At 39.7% G+C, this 20,595-nt stretch overlaps 2 protein-coding genes and 1 non-coding gene across 18 annotated transcripts in view; 2 read left to right on the forward strand and 1 right to left on the reverse strand.

Moving 5' to 3' along the window:
* SEC31A (SEC31 homolog A, COPII coat complex component) overlaps positions 1–8,097 on the forward strand; it is a 75,278-nt gene extending 67,181 nt beyond the window's left edge. For all 16 annotated transcript variants that reach the window (XM_055312938.1, XM_055312940.1, XM_055312941.1 and 13 more), the window contains 3 exons: positions 870–989; positions 5,750–5,821; positions 7,510–8,097. In XM_055312938.1, coding sequence (XP_055168913.1) covers positions 870–989; positions 5,750–5,821; positions 7,510–7,689 — 372 coding nt within the window. In that variant the 3' untranslated portion in view covers positions 7,690–8,097. The remainder of the gene's footprint in view (positions 1–869; positions 990–5,749; positions 5,822–7,509) is intronic.
* Positions 3,497–3,600, forward strand: LOC129501912 (U6 spliceosomal RNA). The gene has a single exon (XR_008662852.1). It is a non-coding gene; the product is annotated as a U6 spliceosomal RNA (small nuclear RNA).
* Positions 8,098–10,973: 2,876 nt separating the features above from the next.
* Positions 10,974–11,402, reverse strand: LOC129501858 (60S ribosomal protein L31-like). The gene has a single exon (XM_055313151.1). The coding sequence runs from the start codon at positions 11,370–11,372 to the stop codon at positions 10,998–11,000; it is 375 nt and encodes a 124-aa protein (XP_055169126.1). The 5' UTR covers positions 11,373–11,402; the 3' UTR covers positions 10,974–10,997.
* Between the last annotated feature and the right edge of the window lie 9,193 nt (positions 11,403–20,595).

Here is a 20,595-nt window from a genome sequence, read left to right on the forward strand (position 1 = left end):
AAAATTTCCTGAAGAGAGCTTTCCCCTCAGTTCAATTCCAGTAATAATGTCTGTTGGTTCCTTAACATTAACTTCTTAACATTAAATAAGCAATTAAATAGCAATACAGTTGCTATTTTAAGTGTATTAATGACATTCTATTTTTTAACTTTTTTTCAAGTAACATCTTCATTAAGATATAAATGTAAAGTTTTTGTTTTATGACACTTTAAAACGTTCTTTTTCTTTATTAGCCTATAAACTGAGATCACTTCTGAATTGGCTTGCAAATACATAGCCAGTGCCTGGCACATAATTGCCTAATATTTTTTGAATGAATGAACTAATAAATCAGAACTTTAAAAACTTAAACATTCCTTCTTTGTTTTTCCAGCTATGCATTCAGTAACATGGTGGTCTCTTCCATTCCAACTTTTGACTTAATCTTGCAGTTTGATGATAGCCCAGTTACCAACCTCCAAGAGTAAACCAAAGACTAGAAGAATGCCAAGATAAATGAGCCAACAAGCAGAGCAAGCAGCCACTCTAACTAGCCAAGCTTTTTAAATGCCTGTTCTTTTTATTTCCTACTGGCTGTCTACTTTGCACCAGATACATACTGTAGTGATCAGCATATGTTCCATAATTGGCCAGATACTTTATATCCAGTTCTGTTTTTGAAAATCAAAGCTGTAGAAGCCTGTACCTTCTACTGAATATGTGATTTTCATTTTACTTATCCCAAGGGATTTCACATGTTAATTTGTCATTTGATTTTAACAGCCTATCTATAAGGTAGTTAGTTGGTTTCTCTTTGTCACACTTTTAGGGCTTTGTGTATAGGTAGTTTCTGGTCATTTCTGGTCATTTTATGATATTATTTCTTCCAGCATGTGCAGTCTTTGCCAACAGAAAAAATTACCAAAAAACCTATTCCAGATGAGCACCTCATTCTGAAGACCACATTTGAGGATCTTATTCAGCGCTGCCTCTCTTCAGCCACAGATCCCGTATGTATTTTTTTTCTCATATTTTGCTTATTTAAAATAATCTCATTTATGGAGCTCTTCTGTAATTGCACAGAGTCTTACAAGATACACTTTAGAAGTTTGTACAATAGTAGTAAAACTAGCATTTACATAGTTTGCTTTACATATAAAAATGTATTATAATTTCTATTATATATAAATAATTTATTTTTTTTAATTTTTATTTATTTATGATAGTCACACAGGGAGGGAGAGAGAGAGAGAGGCAGAGACATAGGCAGAGGGAGAAGCAGGCTCCATGCACCGGGAGCCTGACGTGGGATTCGATCCTGGGTCTCCAGGATCGCGCCCTGGGCCAAAGGCAGGCGCCAAACCGCTGCGCCACCCAGGGATCCCTATATAAATAATTTAATCCTCACAATAACCCCAGGGTTATTTGTCATCTTTATTTTATAGATGACCAAATTAAGGCAAAAAAGCAGTTAAGTAATACCCAAGGTCAGAGCCAGAATTCAAACACAGTTTGGGTCCAGAATTTATGCTCTCAGCCACTATCCTGTATTGCCTCTCATCAGCAAACCTCATGTTTGGCACTTAAATAGAACAGAATGGTGGTGTGTAAGAAATTCAAGTTTAAAAAAAAAAAAAGAAAGAAATTCAAGTTTGGGCTTTCTTTCTGAGTTTAGATCAAAGTTTTTAAAAGTAGATAGATATCTTATGTATAACTTTGCAAAAATCTTGGGACACCTAGGTGTCTCAGTGGTTGAGCGTCTGCCTTCGGCCCAGGGCGTGATCCTGGAGTCCCAGAATCGAGTCCCACATCGGGCTTCCTGCATTGAGCCTGCTTCTCCCTTTGCCTTTGTCTGTCTGTCTGTCTCTCTCTCTGTCTCTCATGAATAAATAAAATCTTTAAAAAAAAAAAACTTAAAAAAATTGTTTTAGGTATTAGAGTCATATTCATAGTTAAAGCAACTGGTTTTATTAGTTTACCTAGAGGATGCTTGTGTATTGGCAACAACAAAAATCCTACAAAGCTGATCTTGTTTTAGATGAAATTTCAATTTCTGCCAACAAACATTGAATATATTTATTTATCCACTGGCCACTTGTCTGCTTGAAAAACAGCTTCTGGAATTTGTTGTTTCATAAAACATAGAGTATTAACATGTGCAGCTTTCTTCTGGTCTTTTGGAAGGCTATTCCCTGTGTTACATATGTCAGGAAAGCAGAAGCAGGGAAAGGTTCACATAAACCTTCGTGCCTAGCATTCTGGAAGTGATGGAAGCACTAAGCAAGGAACAACGAGCAGATGAAGCAGTCTAGCATACACTGTCCCCTGTGAACACCTCCAAATAGGGCACATTCAAAAATAGAAGAGTCCTAATAAAAATGAAGGAAAACTCCAACCCTCCTTCAGGCATGAGTCAGTATAGAGTGGTTAAGACACCTAGTACACAACCCAGCTCAATAAATTTTTGTTGAGTTTAAACTCCTCTGTGTCAGCATATCGTCTTCATTCTGGGTCCAAAGGAGCCTTGGGCAGAAGAGAACCACAAAAGACAAACTGTTCCTATAATTCCTATAAATAGGGGAGAAGTCCTAATAGCCTGTCCTGTCCAGCTGACTCTGCCACTGGGGTAGGGCTTCTGCTGGTAGGTAGATGAGATTAGCTTTGAGCAGGGACTGTCAGGGTTCCCCTCCATACAAATCCTTTTAATCACTAGCTGGAATCATTTTTGTGATATGGCTTTATTCCTCTTTTTACTTGAGTTATGTCCAGACACCACCATAATTTTACAGCATGACTTAGTTTGTAATGTTATCCTTGATAGTGTCATCTCTTCCTCTCTCCTTTTTTTTTTTTAATTCATTCTAGGTGTATAATGTATTGATTCAACAATTCTGTGCATTACTCAGTGTTCATCATGATAAGTGTACTCGTTATCCTGATCACCTATTTCACCCATCCCACCCACCTTCCCTGTGGGAAATGGAAAACATCATATTATTTTCTATAGTTTAGAATCTGTTCCTTGATTTGTCTCTGTCTCTCTCTCTCTCTTTTCCCTTCGGTAGTTTATTCTGTTTATTAAATTCCACATATGAGTGAAATCATATATTTGTCTTTCTCTGAATGACTTATTTGATTTAGCATTTGTACCCTCTAAGCTCCATTCATGTTATTGCAAATAGCAAGATTTCATTCTTATTATGACTGAATGATATTCTGTTATATATATATATATGTATATATATATATATGTATATATATATATATATATATACATACCACATCTTCTTTATCCATTCATCTATTGATAGACATTTGGGTTGCTTCCACAATTTGGCTATTGTAAATAATGCCCCTCCCTGTCTTCTCACACACATGCTCTCTCTCTCTCTCAAATAAATAAATAAATCTTTTTAAAAAATCATTCACCAAAAAACAAACAAAAAAATCATTCACCACAATCAAGTAGGATTTATTCCCTAGATGCAAGGGTTATTCAGTATTCATAAATCAATCATTGCTCACTTCGGCAGCATATATACTAAAATTGGACCAATAGAAAGATTAGCATGGCCCCTGCATGAGGTTGACATATAAATTCATGAATATTCACAGACCAATCAATGTGATGCATCACATCCACAAGAGAAAGGGTAAAAACTACACAGTCATTTTAATAGATGCAGAAAAAGCATTTGAGGGATCCCTGGGTGGCGCAGCAGTTTAGCGCCTGCCTTTGGCCCAGGGCGCGCGCGATCCTGGAGACCCGGGATCGAATCCCATATCGGGCTCCCGGTGCATGGAGCCTGCTTCTCCCTCTGCCTATGTCTCCGCCTCTCTCTCTCAATGTGTGACTATCATAAATAAATAAAAATTTTAAAAAATAAAATAAAAAATAAAATCCCCCATGTCTTTAAAAAAAAAAAGAAAAGAAAAAGCATTTGACAAAGTACAAAATCCATTCATGATAAAAGCCCTCAACAAAGTTGATGTTAGAGGGAACATACCTCAACATAATAAAGACCTTAAATGAAAAACCCACAGTTAGCATCATACTCAGTGGGCAAAAACTCTGGAACTTTTCCTTTCTCCTCGTGTCTGACACATTGACATTCCTTCCTCCAACATACCAAGAGCATGTCAGCATGGACAGCTTTGTACTTGCTGCTCCTTTTTTTTTTTTTTTATGGGTTCCTTTTTTTTTTTTTTTTAAGATTTTATTTATCCATTCATAGAGACACAGAGAGAGAGAGAAAAGCAGAGACAAAGGCAGAGGGAGAAGCAGGCTCCATGCAGGGAGCCTGACATGGGACTCGATCCAGGACCCCAGGATCATGCCCTCGGCTGAAGATGGCGCTAAACCTCTGAGCCACCCGGGCTGCCCCTTGCTGCTCCTTCTGCCTGGAATTCTTCCCTCACATAACTGTATTACTCACTCCACATGTGCTCTAGGCTTCTGCTCAAATGTCTCAGGAGCTATCTGGCCTTTCTTTACCACCTCACACTCCCAACACTTCTAGCCCCTCACTCTATTAAACTTTTTTTCATGGCATTCATCATCATCTCATGTACAGCATATTGTTTATTTTGTATCTTTTTCCCATCCAATAGAATTTGAGGTCCATGAGACATAAGCGTTAATATTAAATATTAATATTTATTAATATTGAAGAACAATGTCACTTCTAAGGCTGTTGCATAATGTACATCATTAGATTAATCACATTGTAATTGAAATGTTTAATTTTAGTTTTAGAGTAGTTTTCTCTCACTATACTTCTAGTATGAGGAGTGGGAGGTAGGAGGACTCTGATTTAAGAACTCATTTTACTACTTTGCTCTTAGTAATCTTAAGCCACCAGAAGGTAATTTTCTTTGTTTTTTTTCTTGGTGTTTTAAAAGCTCAGCAAGAGGGGCACCTGGGTGGCTCAGTCGATTAAGAGTCTAATTTGTAATCTCAGTTTAGGTCTTAATCTTGGGGGTCATGAGTTCAAGCCCCAAGTTGGGCTACATGCTGGGCATGGAGCCTACTTTAAAAAAAAAAAAAAAGCTCAGGAAGAAGCAAGATTAAACATGCCACATATGACTAATTATATAAGTAATAGGGCAGCCCCGGTGGCGCAGTGGTTTAGTGCCGCCTACAGCCTGGGGTGTGATCCTGGAGACCCGGGATCGAGTCCTACATCGGGCTTCCTGCATGGGGCCTGCTTCTCTCTCTGCCTCTCTCTCGCTCTCTCTGAATGAATAAATAAATAAATCTTAAAAAAAAAATTATATAAGTAATATTTTTGAAAGGTTAAAATAAGATTCCAGTTCACCTCTATGTTTGCCTGCTAGCACCCATATTTTACAGTAACTCCTTAGATGATCTTTTTTTGGGTTTTTTTTTTCATTTTTTTATTTTTTATTTTTTTGATCTTTTTTTGTAATACAGTAACTCACTACTGCTTCCAGATGGCTCTTCTTACTGCTTGTAGATAATGTAGTTATACATGCACACACCTTGTCAGCAGGCTTACAGTCCACATGAAATCCAACCACTACTCCATTTTATACTCCAGAAGGAAGCCCCTTATGCTCCTACCCTTCCCCCATTAATAGATTACTGAACTTTGTCTATTCAAGTTTCTGAATCATAGTTGCCTCCATTTCTTTATAATATGAAGCTGTTCAGCATCATGAGTGTAAGGGTTAGTGAAATGAAATAGGACAAGGTCTTTGGATAAAAGTTAAATATTCAAATAACACATCTGTTTTTCCTCTCCCACAGCAAACCAAGAGGAAACTAGATGATGCCAGCAAACGCTTGGAGTTTCTGTATGATAAACTTAGGGAACAGACAGTAAGTTTATGGGGAAAAAGAAGAATTTATGATAATCATTTATTCCTAGTTGCTAGTAAATAAGCATGTCATAAGCACTCATATGTAATATATTTGGAGGCAAAATTGTGATGACAGTTACAGAATGGGCTCTCTCTAGATGAATCATAAATATCATTTATTGGGAATGTGTGTGTGTTTGTGAGGTAGGGGTGCAATTTTAACCCTTCTTCTAACAAAACAGCGCAGCCTGGGTGGCTCAGTGGTTTAGCGCTGCCTTCAGCCCAGGGCGTGATACTGGAGACCCAGGATCAAGTCCCACGTCGAGCTCCCTGCATGGAGCCTGCTTCTCCCTCTGCCTGTGTCTCTGCCTCTCTCCCTCTCTGTGTCTTTCATGAATGAAAAATAAAATCTTAAAAAATAATAATATAAAATATTATTCATGAATGAATAATAAAATATTTTTTAAAAAAAAGTAGAAATAAGGGCAGCCCAGGTGGCTCAGCGGTTTAGCGCTGCCTTCAGCCCAAGGCCTGATCCTGGAGACCAGGGATCGAGTCCCACGTCAGTCTCCCTGCATGGAGCCTGCTTCTCCCTCTGCCTGTGTCTCTCTCTCTCTCTCTCTCTCTCTCTCTCTCTCTCTCTCATGAATAAATAAATAATAAAATCTTTAAAAAAAAAAAGAAGAAGAGTAGAAATAATAATCTGGCTTATATTGGCCCTAAGGTAACTGGCCTTTGTTCACTTTAATTGCATTTCAACATTCTTCTTCTCCATTCCTTACATGAATCTCATCAGATAAAAATAACCATTTATCTCATGGGAACCAAACCAAAAAAAATTGTAACAGTGGAAGTGGTGTGGTCCATGGACTGATCCAAAATAAATTCTCCCCTCAAAAGTTTGGGCAAATAACCCAAGTAAGGACATGGGGCAGGGGGGAACAAACAGCTATAGCTTTTATGGTTTTAAGAGATGGTAAGATTACAAAAAGCAGTTAAAAATTGATAAATTCAGTACTGATGGAGGGCTGTTGCGCTACAAATACAGGTAGACTACAAGTTCAGTATCTCTATTGTAGACACTGTATTAAAATAAATTGGGCCCTTACTTTGAGATAAGTGATTAATAACCTTTAAATTGGGACGCCTGGGTGGCTTGGCGGTTGAGCGTCTGCCTTTGGCTCAGGGCATGATCCTGGTCCCAGGATCGGGTCCTGTGTTGGGCTCCCCTTGAGGAGCCTGATTCTCTCTGCCTGTGTCTCTGCCTCTCTCTCTGTGTCTCTCATGAATAAATAAATAAAATCTTTAAAAAAAAAAAAAAAGAAAGAAAAGAACCTTTAAATTCATATGCATGGGAAAAGTTTTAAAAGGTGTGAGGCTGTATCTAAAATATTTGAAGAATTAAAGCTCTTAAGTGGAGAAAGACATTAGTATTTCAGCCTGGGGGAGGAAAGCTGGCTTCTTTTCTATAGAAAAATACCTGATTCATACATGTTCATAATTCATAATAATTTCCTTACATAAATCATTTGTCATGTTTCTACCTTATAACTTAAAGAGTTGCTTGGTCCAAGAAACTATTTCTAGAAAAGCTAAATGGTTTATTTGCTTTTTTATATTTGTTTCAATCTCCTTTTAAATATAAGGGCTTATGGGACATTATTCCTTATCTACTAATTTTTCCTCTTGATTCTACCTTTATTTCAGCTTTCACCTACAATCATCAATGGTCTACACAGCATTGCGAGAAGCATTGAATCGCGAAACTACTCAGAAGGATTGACTATCCATACCCACATCGTTAGCACCAGCAACTTCAGTGAGACCTCAGCTTTCATGCCAGTTCTCAAAGTCGTTCTCACCCAGGCCAATAAGCTGGGTGTCTAAAAGGACATCTTTACTCCCAGCCCAGCCATTTTTCCAAAGAAACATATTTTAAAAAATGTTAAGATATGGACCAATCCTCATTAGCATGTTTCCATAGCAGCCAGTCAAGAGCATTTACACTATTTCTGCAGATAATACTTACTTTAGAACTGCTCAAAACCCAGGTGCTTTCTTTTGTTTTAATCTTTTATTGCTCATGATGATTTTCATATTCTGCAAATAGTGTATTTCCTGGATTACACATAGTGTGTTTTCCTGAAGTATTCTGATAAAATGTGGTTTTTAAAACCTCAGTATACTTTTTGGAAAAGGAGCATCTGGTTATGCATAAAACAGAGCTAAAACCTAAGTTTCTTTCGTGTCCTCCCTACTTCCTCCATGTCAATCAGATTAAAGTATGTAATCCTATTTTATGTGTACGTAGTCTTTTTTTTAAACAACTGCTCACAGTTTAGTTTGATCCCTATTTTTTGTGTCTTTGGCTTCACTCCGGTTCTGAACAAATAACTAAATCTAGAGGTTTACATAGATTTTAGCAAAGATTAATGAAGAGTGGGATCACTAGCTTTAAATATCCATTGGAAAAGACTGATTTTTTTGTTCTGTGGAATACATTGGACTTTTTTCTATTAATGTTTTCAATATTCTGCTTGAGTTTTAAGATTGAATTATCTCCATTTTATATTTAGAATTTGTTCATCCATTTTTTTAAAAGTCACACAGAGCCCTGGGGTTTAAGTTTAGAAGGAAAACTAATTTCTGTCACCTCCTGAATCAAAGGCAGGTATTTTTCAGGCAGTTTTTCTGTCAAGTGATTTTTTTATAATTTGTCTTAACAGTATGGTAAACAAAAGATAATGGTCCCCATAAAGTCTTGAGAATTAGATACTAATAATTCTTCATTGTTACATTATGTAATTCTACCTAAGTAGGTTGGAAAACTAGAAAATAAACATTCTGACTACCATGGAGATAGAGTTGCTGTTTCAAGGAGTAAGAGTAGTGAGTAAGAGTGTTCCTCAGGTTTTGTACATTCTGGGTGAAGTAGTTTGCAAGAACCTCTCACTTTGTTTTGCTGGGATTCCCCGCTTACCAAATAAAACCTCTCTTTTAAAAATTAATCACTCAATGTTTAGCTCAGAATAGTTTTATAACTGAAAAAAGGTGGACCTTGATAGCGTGTGTAAACATTGGAACCTCAGGACTGGGGTGATCTCTCAGCACCCTGCCTTCTGTCTCCTGGGAGTATATAGTAGTCTTAGTTCTGTGACTCACTGACTAAAGTGGCAGCTTGGTCTTCTACAGCTAACCCTCAACTATGGGGTCAGCCCAAGACTCCATCAGAACAGCAGGCTAGCCTCTTATAATTTTTTTCATCCATTGCCCTTATAGTTAGAATTTGTGTTATGTTTACCCTGAAATGATAATGGCATAATTGGCAGCATTTTACAAAAAGAACAAATTCCCAAAAGATGAGAAACAAGAGTAGGTGGCAGTAGAGCCCTGGCCAACTCCAAAGATTTTACAAGTATGAGTGTAAAAAACAATTTGTCACTGACATCTAAGCAGCCATTATCTTTCCTTTTTCAATACAGCATTGTGATATTTTTTTCTCCCTACTGTGGAGACATTTTTCCACATGGCTTGTAACCTTGAGAAATTCCACATAAATGGACGGTGGTAAGACGAGCTGAACCCAAAATATTGTGTTGTCTCTGAAGTATGAAGATAAAAGGAGATTTTGGAAGAATGTAGTTTGTTTTCATGAAGAAAAGCAGAACAACTTTAAAAAAGTTTTTGTGTTCTAGAGAAAAATTTTCAACTTGATTTTGTAAATGAGCCTGTTTTTAACGTTTTCAATTCCAAAGACATTGCATTGTATTACCTGGATAATTCAGGCACCTCTGTATAAAGTTAGTCTTACACAAAGTTGTAGTGGATTGTTGTTTAGTTTGGGAAGATTATAGCTGTACCCTTGCCATTACTTCATGCATAGTGATGAGTCATTCTTTCTGAATCCCAAATTTGTTCAGTTTTGCCCTTTGTTGGGTGCTTTTTATTTCTTTAACCTACTGAATTTTGAAACAAAGAAAGGGGTGAGAGGGAACCTGATAGGTGGGCCTGGGTGTCAGCCAGGAGGTGAATCAGATCTCTGGGAGATGCTTTTCTATATCGCACCTGCTCTTCTCCATTCTTCTTCATGCGGCCCTTTGTGCTGAGTGGGATGGATGTATTCTTAGGCCCCATTGGAGAATCTGTATGTAATGGGAAACACAGCTGATAGAGGTAGTTGTGCATGTGAATAGTGTGGCAGCAGGAAAAAGTTGAGAACAACTGCTTTAAACTTGACTGAGAGCCCAATGAGCCTATATATTCCTTTGGATTCAGAAAACTCCCATGTACCCAGGAGGACAGAAAGATACAGTAGAGTTCCTGGCAACCAGATATACCCTGATTAACACCCACCTAGAAGGCAAAGGGAGGGATGGTAACTGGTTAACACTTGATAACTATTTGTCTCCTGAGCCAGATTTGGGTTCACCCAAGAGTGACTGCAAGGTCAACTGTTGACTCTTCTGCTGGTGGAGACATCATTTGGAACTGTCCTGAAGATTCAGCAAGTAGTGTATGCATACATACATAAGTATGCATGCGCCGCTCTTGATTCTGTTCCACCTCTATAATGGCAGCATTCCCAATGGAACCGCTGACAGATCTGTGGGTGTTCACCAAATGCTGAGGATGTCACAGGTAGCATCTCAACAAGAGGGACTATCTATGCACAGAAAATCTTAACTATTTAGTCTTACAGATAAATATGCCAAATCTGGGCAGCCCCAGTGGCCCAGTGGTTTAGCACCACCTTCGGCCCAGGGCGTGATCCTGGGGACCCGGGATCGAGTCCCACATCGGGCTCCCTGCATGGAGCCTGCTTCTCCCTCTGCCTGTGTCTCTGCCTCTCTGCCTCTCTATCTCTCATTAATAAATAAAATCTTTAAAAAAAAAAATCTTTCAACTAAACTAGATTACAAAGAAAAAGCAGTCACATTAGCCCTATATTTCCACTTTTTCTGGTACACTACTTGTTTCATCTACATTTCTATAGCATTGGTGCTTTGTAACTGTACCAGTCCCTTGGGCCCAGGTTGCACAGGTGCATCTAAGCCTCGTGGGAGTCAAATTGTACCATTTCTTCATTTCCAGCTGTTTGCTTTTTTACCTCTTCACAGAGGAATTGGGTGTGTGAGGTTTTTTGGTTTTTTTGTTTTGTTTTTTAAAGTTTTATACCTTTATTTGACAATCAGCGATTAGTTCTCATCCACATTAACAGTCTGTAGATTTTTGAAAGTGGTGACAGGTACGTAGGTAACCAGCGTGTAGAGCTTGTTTGGTGAATCTTCATCCTCATTACGTTTTCTGGACAACCGCACACGGATACGGTATGGAACATTCCTTATTCCTTTGGCCCAGACAGCTTTGTTGAGCCTGGTGTCAATGCACACATCTGGAGTTCCCATCTCCTTCATGGCAAATTTCCAGATCTCTTTGAGTGCCCGAGGGGCACGCTTCTTGAAACCCACTCCATGGATACGTTTGTGAATGTTGATGGTGTATTCTCTGGTCCCTACCTCGTTGATGGCAGAACGGCCCTTCTTCTCGCCACCCTTCTTTGCGGGAGCCATTCTGCCAGGCCCTAGTTGGAAAGGAAGGGGATGTGTGAGTTTTAACGTGGTTGGTGTAGATCTTGAAAAAAGCTAATAAAATCCAGCAAAAGGAAATAGACTTTTTTATTTGAGAAAGAGTATGCACATTCATAGGGGGAGGGGCTGAGGGAGAAAGAGAAAGAATTTCCAGCAGACTTCCCTGCTGAGCAGGAGCCAGACATGGGGCCTGAGTCAGACCTCACACCCTGAGATTATGATCTGAACTGAAATCAAGAGTCAGATGCCCAACTGAGCCACTCAGGCACCCCGAAAATAGACTTTGGTATAACTATGTTACATAGTTTTTTGCATTCTGGACTCATGTTTCCAGAGATCTGCTAACGTATTTATTTAGCAAGCAATGTTGTTAGTCTGAAACACCTAGAATGACTTTGTATAACCATCATTACCCAGTAATGTCTGAAGTCTTTATTTTAATGGAGATGCACTCCCTGTTGAATTTGAATTCAATTTTTGCCTGACTTTCCATAGACGTATAAGGCTATTGTTCATCAGGTAGGCCTGTTCCTGCTTTTATTGCTGTGCCTTATAATTTCCCAGTCCATGACCTTTCTAAAACCACCTTTTGTGAATTAGTGGGTTCATGCTGTGCAAATGTGGGGTCAGCGCAGGGATGGCGTCAGAAGCCTTGCGAAGTACAGGAAACTTTCTACTTCAAAAAAATACAAGAGGGATCCCTGGGTGGCGCAGCGGTTTGGCACCTGCCTTTGGCCCAGGGCGCAATCCTGGAGACCCGGGATCGAATCCCACATCGGGCTCCCAGTGCATGGAGCCTGCTTCTCCCTCTGCCTGTGTCTCTGCCTCTCTCTCTCTTTATGATTTGTGACTGTCTGCCTGTCTGCCTGTCTCTCTCTCTCTCTCTCTCTCTTTATGATTTGTGACTATCATAAATAAATAAAAATTTTAAAAAAAGAGAGAAAAAAAAACAAAAAAATACAAGAGTTTGTTGGAATTTTAGTGCATATGAAGTAAATCCTAATGAACTTTTTGTCTCAAACATCTTCCTTTATCTCTTTTATACCTTTATTTTTTTTAAAGATTTTATTTATTTATTCATGATAGACATAGAGAGAGAGAGGCCGAGACACAGGCAGAGGGAGAAGCAGGCTCCATGCCGGGAGCCCGACATGGGACTCGATCCCGGGACTCCAGGATCACACCCCAGGCCAAAGGCAGGCACCAAACCGCTGAGCCACCCAGGGATCCCTCTCTTATACCTTTAAAGGCATTTTCACTTCTCAGCTCTAGAGAGTAGCACTTTAGTGCTGTTATTAACTTGTTTGTTGTTTTTTAAAATATTTTATTTATTTATTTGAAAGAGAGAGAGAGAAGGAGGAGGGGCAGAAGCAGAGGGAGAAGCAGACTCCCCACTGAGCAAGGAGCCCCACATGATTGATTGATTGATTCTAAGACTTGATTCTAAGGCTTGATTCTAAGACTCTAGGATCATGACCTGAGCCAAAGGCAGATGCTTAACCAACTGAGCCACCCAGGCGCCCCATTAACTTGGTTTCTTTACTTCAGTAGGTATTTATAACAGGCTTCATACAGTTCAGTAGGAAAACTTGATGTCCAAACATTTCCAGGTAGGCAACGTAAAAATGAACCAGCTGGGAGTTTACTATAGGAACAGAATGGATTCAAATTTGATTAGAAGAGGAAAGTTCCAGACTGTTTTTTCTGGTAAGTAAAAGGGTAGTAATTCAAGGAAACCATTAAGGCTAGCCAACAAGTATGATTTGGTTAATGATGAGAAATCATTTCATCTTGTACTTCGCTCAGTAAAGGAACCCCACACTCTAGGAGGACTAGAATGTGTGGTGGAATGGAATATCAAAACAGACTTCAGTAGTGTAGAAGGAAAGCAACCATCTCCTAAAAGTGACCAAAGTTCACTTTAACTTCTTGTCCCTCTGACTGTATTTCCAAGTAACTGATAACCTTCCTGACCACCTTTTTTGCCCGAAGGAGTCTTCAGGAGAGATCAAGTCCACAGAGTCCTCTACTGAGAGGTGCTGCTTGAACACCCTGAAGGGACCTCAGCTTTCCTGGTGCAACTGGTAAGCAGTAGAATCTGAATTCAACCCCAGACCTCAGCCTAGTAAGCATATTGCTTCCACAAAACCACATTTTATTCAAAATAACTGCTGCTGCAACAAAAATGAGTTCTGCTTTCTAATTTTGCTCTTTTCCCTCCTATTAGTCTGCAGAGACCTGGCATTTCCCACAAACAAGGAATATGTTTATAATAAGTGGATAAAGTTACTGAGCATTGCGTGTTGGCTTTTTTAAAGCAGGTTCTCTACGTGCTAGGGAAAAGGGCGCCTGGCAGCCCAAAGCCTACATCTCCATGGCTTGTGATATACCAAGGGGAGAGGAAACCTCTCACAGTACCCTAAAACTGATCACAAAGACAACTCTAGTTGCTCCCTCCTGGGTCTCATGCTCACTACCTAATTGAGTTCTGTGCCCAGAGAGATAGGATACCAGAACTGGCTGGCCCACATATAGGATGAGCACAGTGATTTGAAGCTCCCACCAGAACCCCATGGGTCAGTTTCCCAAAGGAAAGGGTGCAATTTAGAGAAAAGCAGGGAGAGAGTAGACCAAAACAACCCTTACCTACTGGAGGGAAGCCCTGGATGGTCACAGTAAAAAGTTGCATAGGGGATAGTGTAGAAGAGCACCTGTCTGAGAGTCAAAAAACAGTTTCAGTGTCTTCTCTGCCACTTGCTGTCAGTCAAATGCCACCACTTCTGCCTCCCATTTGTAAAATGAGAGGTAGGACTAGATGATCTCTAATTTCACTTCCAGCTCTGGAAGTCTGTTTTCCATCTATCTTTCCTACAGCATCTTTGTATATTAACTTTGTATTTTCCCTCAAAGGGAATGGAAAACAAATTTGGATAAGCACCAACGCTTTGAAGAAAGATGACAGAGCTCAGGCCTATTTATATTTGGATACATTTTTTTCCTTTTGTAGAATTAATTTCACTGCTAATTTGGAGAAAAATCAATGCAGCACTTTCCTTGGTTGGAAATAAGTGCGCAGACAATAAAAAAACAATGTTTCTAATTTGAGGACTTGGAATAAGTACATTTGCTTGGCCTTGAGGTCCTTAAGTAGTGAGTTCCCCTCCGTAATGATCTATATTACCATGAAATCAACCCTTCTACACACCTGTTCCCCACATCAAGAATAGGCCAAATTTGATTACATACGATAGATACTCAACAATGAACTAGTTTTTTCTCTGGTGCTGCAAATCTGGGTCACCCTTTTGACATTCCTGAACTCTATTTACAAATGCCCCCTTCCCGCCTGAGAACAACAGGGGCCTTTGCCTTTTAAGAGCAGCTTGTGGTAATTGACACAGCTGGGAGAGAAAGAGGTCATTGAAACAGAAACAATCACGCTGCTAATACTGAGAAGTAAATAAGAACTTCTCTACGTTTATCTGCCCTTGGAAACCAAAATAAGGATCCTAAAAGAAAATGGGGCAGATGTTTGTGGGTGAAGGGGAACTGGAGAGCTGGAAGAGATGTGGGTGAAAATCTTGTCAATACTGTCTTTCTTCTGTCACAATAATAAGGATTATTCATTTATTTCAGAGCTGGGATTTCACAGCAGGGGGAGAGAGAGACATTGCGGGGGAGTTTGCTTTGGTTTGTGCACCTTGGTTTCAATCACGTGTTGATCAAAGGGGAATGTAGTGTAGGTATTCACAAATGTTACCTTGCCATAACCGGGTCATTAAAAGATGATCAGTGATCCCTCCACAGCATCTGTTAGAGTTTGTGTTGTAGTCTTCTTATAGTGAGTATTTGATTGCTATCTGGCTTCCCTACTGGACCATAAGCATAGCCATATACTCCTCTGTCCATGCAGCTGAGCTTATGCTTGGCTTCTAGAAGAGGCTCAATAAATAGATATTGAATGAAAGAATGTTATGAGATTCAAACTGAAGATGACTCGGAAAGATGCCAAGGGCAGCAGATGAGACAGGTTTTGATTGGTTTCAGTATTCCAGTGCATTTTTTATCAAGTAGACACTCTTAACTAAAAATTAGGAAGTAAAGCCCTTTAAATCTGGCCATCTCCCATGCCTGGTTTCCTGCTGCCAAATTGTAGCACTTTATTAAGGGTGGTCAGGAAATGTGGGAAGTTTTAAGTAATAAAGCTAGGCTTTTGTTAAAAAAAAAAAATACTCCCCATTCTCTTCACAACCAAAGCAATAGAATCATTCATTTTACAGCAACAAGTTCCCCTCTCATCCACTGCTATAAAATCTCAATGAGAAATGTTTCCAATCCATTTAATACAGAAAGAGGGACCGACCCTTCTGTGACTAGAAGAAGCTGAGAAGACTAATTTTCTATTAAGCCCATAGTGTTACTGCCTCTCAAAACCAATCTAGTAATCTTGGATGCTAACTTTCCAACTTTATGCTACTCTGAAATTAACCTAAAGCCTATGAGTGTTTTTTTCACCCCGAGGTGCACAAAGATTGTTTACATTTGAAGTTGTTGTCCATGGATCTCATCCAAAAGGCAGCGTCCCCTGCCTCCTTGTTTAATTCCACAAGAACTTCAGATATAGCCCTTCCTGGTGCCAAGGGAGTTGCCTTAAATGATTACCTCTGATAGAGCAGGTGATTTTATTTCACAGTTCCCTGCTGCAGCTACAATTTGTTCTTTGAAGGTCTGAATCCCTCCAACCTACCCAGTTATGCTTCTTTTCCCAGTCTGAACCCCTCAAATGCACCCTGGCTTCTAGATCAGGCAGGTTTTATAACTGCAGCAAGTCCATCTCTCCAGCGTGATTAAAAAATAATGAAATACCCACATGATCTTGACAATTGAGAGCTCTTACTTGGCCTTGTGAAGGAAGCCTCCCCTCAAACCATTGGGCACCTGGCTCACAGTCTTCTTCAGCTAAATTTGGACACCCATCATGTGTGATTTCAAACTCTTGGGAAGGTCTTGTCCAGTAGATCTCAACCTCCTCAGCACCAGTGTTCCTTTGACCTTCTCATCTCCAAAACAGCCACTCCTGGGACGCCTGGAAAGCTCAGCGGTTAAGCGCCTGCTTTCAGATCAGGGCATGATCCTGGAGACCTGGGATCGAGTCCCACATCGGGCTCCCTGCGTGGAGCCTGCTTCTCCCTCTGCCTAAGTCTCTGCCTCTCTCTCTCTCTGTGTCTCTCATGAATAAATAAATAAAATCTTAAAAAAAAAAAAAAACAGCCACTCCTATTATAATCCTGTAGCCTCACCTTGGAGTGGATCATTGGAAACTCTTCTACCACTAGAGATCTTAAGTCCCAAATCTTACTCTTGGAGCACATTGACCATTAGTAACTTTATTCTCATTCCCTAACAAAGAAATCTGTTCATCAACTTTTTTCAAAATATTGGTGCCTTTGATTCCTCTACTGTATATGAGTTTTTAGCTTCCTTCTGATCACATCTCCTTTCCCCAGCCTGGGCTCTGCACAAACTTCTCTCACCAACACCTTGATTACCTGGCTCTCCTGTCCTCCCATCAAATCCCTATCCCTACTTCAATTTGGATATTGCATCAGACTGCTGAATGAGGCTGTGTAACTGTAACTGTGCAGACTGATGCCATTATAAGCTTGGAGCACCCATTCTGAGTTGGGCCCTTAATTTGGCTCAACAACTTTTAAAGGGTCCTTGGTCAGCTTCCCTTTTCATTCTGTTCAACAACTCTTGGAAGCCTTCATCACTTTTTCCAGCTCTCTACCAAATTCCTACTCTGCTTACACCACAGATGACCTGACCTACCCTGTGTTAGGTTTTTTCCAAAATGAATGGGGAGAAATTAAAAAAAAAAACCAGCAGAGCCAGGCAATAGGTTCAAGAGTGCCTTCAATGGGGAGCACTCCTGGGCAAGGTTCGTGACTCGGAGAGGTGGCCTGAGTCAGGGAAGTTGTACCGGAGTTGGGGAGTGTGGGGGTTTTTAAGCCTTATTGGTTCCGGGTCCCGATCCAGGTGGGTCCCTTGCCTAACACCGTGTCCCTAGGTGATTGGCTAGGGGTGGGGATAGTACAGACGATGGGAGGTGGTCCCTGGCTGGAAAGTCCTGGATGGAAAGTTTCGGTTTCCTGTCTAGGCTTTGATTTACTGGAGATGATGTGGTGGTCATGGCTGCTTTGGCGGGAAGATCAGCCATTTTGGCCCAATTTGAGATGTCCACCATTTTGGGTGCCCCTGTCTCTCAGCCAGCCCAACACCCTGCAAAAGAAACAGGCTATCGTGGCACCCTCCCTCACTTTACTGACTCCAGAAGCTCTATCTGCCCTCAGTCTCATTTCCTTCCAGTCTCTAAGAACAAGCTGTTCCTCTGTTCAAAATGCAACCACCTGATCACCTGATCCTATCTTACCTAACCCCTTCCCTAACCCTAGAAAACTAGCTCCATCAAGCATCCTCTTCCTCCTGTTTTTGACTTTTGACCTTTCATGATCTTTCCACTAGCCAACAACTGTGCTGGAATTCCTCTTATCTGAACCCTGACACACACTCAGTTTTGCTTCTCCATCCTTCCTTGCTGCCAAGCTTCCTGAAAACATGATTTACATATATATGCTATGCTTGTCTCCTCCTCCTTATTCTTAAATTTCTGTGTAGTCTGTTCCTATAACTCACTGAAAAGGCCTTGGCAAAGGTCAGCAATGACCTTTGTATGTAGTGAGCTCCTCTTTTTCCCTCCTTGATAGCATTTCTGTATCATTCAATTTTGTGAATCCTCTCCCACATTTTGCTGATTCTTCTACCTTTTTCGTCTTCTCAGTCTACACCAGGGGCTTCTCTTTCTTTACCATTCTCATGAATAGTAGTAGTTCACAAGAATTCCACCCAGACTTTTTCTACCTTCCAGGGCAACTACTTCTATTGCCATGTATTTTACTATTGAACTATGACTAAATTCTCTTCCAGCCTAGATCTGAACACATCCTACTTGGATGTCTGATAAAGCAAGACCTCTTTTTCTTTTTTTAACTTGCTCTTGTTTCTTTGGTCCCAGTCTCTAAAATGATGATTAGAATGATTATGGTGACAATAATGATTAATATTTATGGGCTCCTTACTACATGCCAGACTCTGTGCTAACCTTTAGTTGCCACAAAAATACTGTAAAGTAGGTATTATTATCCCCATTTTACAAAGATGCTAATAAGCACAGATTTAGTATCCCAGTAAGTGACACTTTCACTTGAATACCAAATCCAGAGAGCCAAAAAGAAGCCTCTATTCTTTTTTCTTCCTCTTTCATGTTCAATCAAACATGAAGTCCTATTGGTTCTTCTTTTAGTTTGGATTTATCCCTCTTCTCCAGAATCTGTGACTTTGCCTTACTTCTGACCCTCTTCTTCACTTGATCAGACTCTTTAAATAGTGCCCTAACCGGTCCTCTTGCCTTCAGTCTTTCCTCTCTCTACCTCCAATCCAGTCATTTTCTATACCTCCTCTAGAGTGGTCTTTCTGTCATACAAATTTGATTAGCTTATTATGCTGCATAAAGCCTTTCCATGGCTCCCCTCACCTACCTCATAGCTCTTTCTGCATGACATTCATGAGACCCACCTACCTTTATGTGCTGCCCACTACATGACATTTCAGCTTCATCTCCCACTGTTTCCCTACTTTCACTTTAGATATTCCAGATACCTCCCTAAATGCCAAATGCAACAGCTTTTGCTTGCACTACTTTCTCTGCTGGAATGTCCTCTGCCATTTATTTGTCTAATAAACTACACATCCTTCAAAACTGTGCTCACCAATATGGTAGCCAGGAGCCACACGGGGCTATTAAGCACTTGCTATAGGGCTAACCTGAATTTTAAGATGTGCTTTGCTATAACTATAAACAACTGATTTTGAAGGTACAGTGTGGGAAAAAAAAGTATAGAATTCTTAATAATTTTATATTGATCACACATTGAAAAGATAATATTTTGGATAGATTGGGTTAAAGAAACTGTCAAAATTTATTCTCTACTTTTTCAATGTGGCTACTAGAAAATTTAAATTTATACACGTGGCTTAAATTTGTGATGTGCATTATATTTCTATTAGATAGCTTCCTTGAAAGTCCTCACTTGACAAATTTAACCAAGGAGACAAAATATTTGTACACTGAAAACTACAAATGTTGCTGAGAAAAATTAAAGAAGACACATAGGAAGACATCTCATGTTTATGGACTGGAGACTTAATATTGTTAAGATGTCAATACTAACCAAAGTGATCTTCAGATGTATGGCAATCTCTATCAAAATCCCAATGAAAATTTTTTGCAGAAATAGAAAAATCTATCCTAAATTCATATGGAATCTCAATGGATCCCAAATGGCCAAAATAATCTTAAAAAAGAACAAAGTTGGCGGTCTTATACTTCTTGATTTCAGAATGTATCACAAAGCTACAGCAATCAAAACAATGTGACACTGGCATAAAGACAGACATACAGACCAATGGAATAGAAGATAAAATCCAGAAATAAACCCTCAAGTATATGGTCAAATGCTCTCCAAAACCATTCAATAGAGAAAGGAGAGTCTCTTCAACAAATGGTGTTTGGAAAACTGAATATCTACAGGCAAAAGAATGAAGTTAAACCCCCATCTTACACTAGATCTAAAGATGAACTCCAAATGGATCAAAGATCTAAACATAAGAATTAAAACTAAAAAAGTCTTTGAAGAAAATGAGAAAATTTTCATGGTACTGGATTTCACAATGATTTCTTAGATAGAATACCAAGAACACAGGTAACAAAAGTAAAAATGAGTAACCTGGACTACATCAAAATTTAAAACTTCTATGCATCAAAGGGCACAAACAACAAACAGTAAAAAGGCAACCTTTGGAATGGGAGAAAATATTTCCAAACAATTTATCTATATAAGAGGTTAATATCCAGAGTACATAAAGAACTCTTATAACTGAACAATGACAACAAACCCGATTAAAAAAATGGGAAAAGGGGGGCGCCTGGGTGGTTTAGTAGGGTGAGCGTCTGCCTTTGGCTCAGGTCATGATCTCCGGATTCTGGGAGTGAGCCCCAGATTGGCTCCCCACTCAGTGGGGGTGGGGTCTGCTTCTCCCTCTCCCTCCCCCTGCTTGTGTGCTCTCTCTCTCTGAAATAAATAAT

Source organism: Nyctereutes procyonoides, unplaced genomic scaffold, assembly GCF_905146905.1.
Source record: "Nyctereutes procyonoides isolate TBG_1078 unplaced genomic scaffold, NYPRO_anot_genome, whole genome shotgun sequence".
Taxonomy (NCBI): domain Eukaryota; kingdom Metazoa; phylum Chordata; class Mammalia; order Carnivora; family Canidae; genus Nyctereutes; species Nyctereutes procyonoides.

What these genes read in the sequence shown, in the direction of transcription:
- LOC129501858 (XM_055313151.1), bottom strand. Translation starts at nt 11,372, where the DNA reads ATGGCTCCCGCAAAGAAGGGTGGCGAGAAGAAGGGCCGTTCTGCCATC.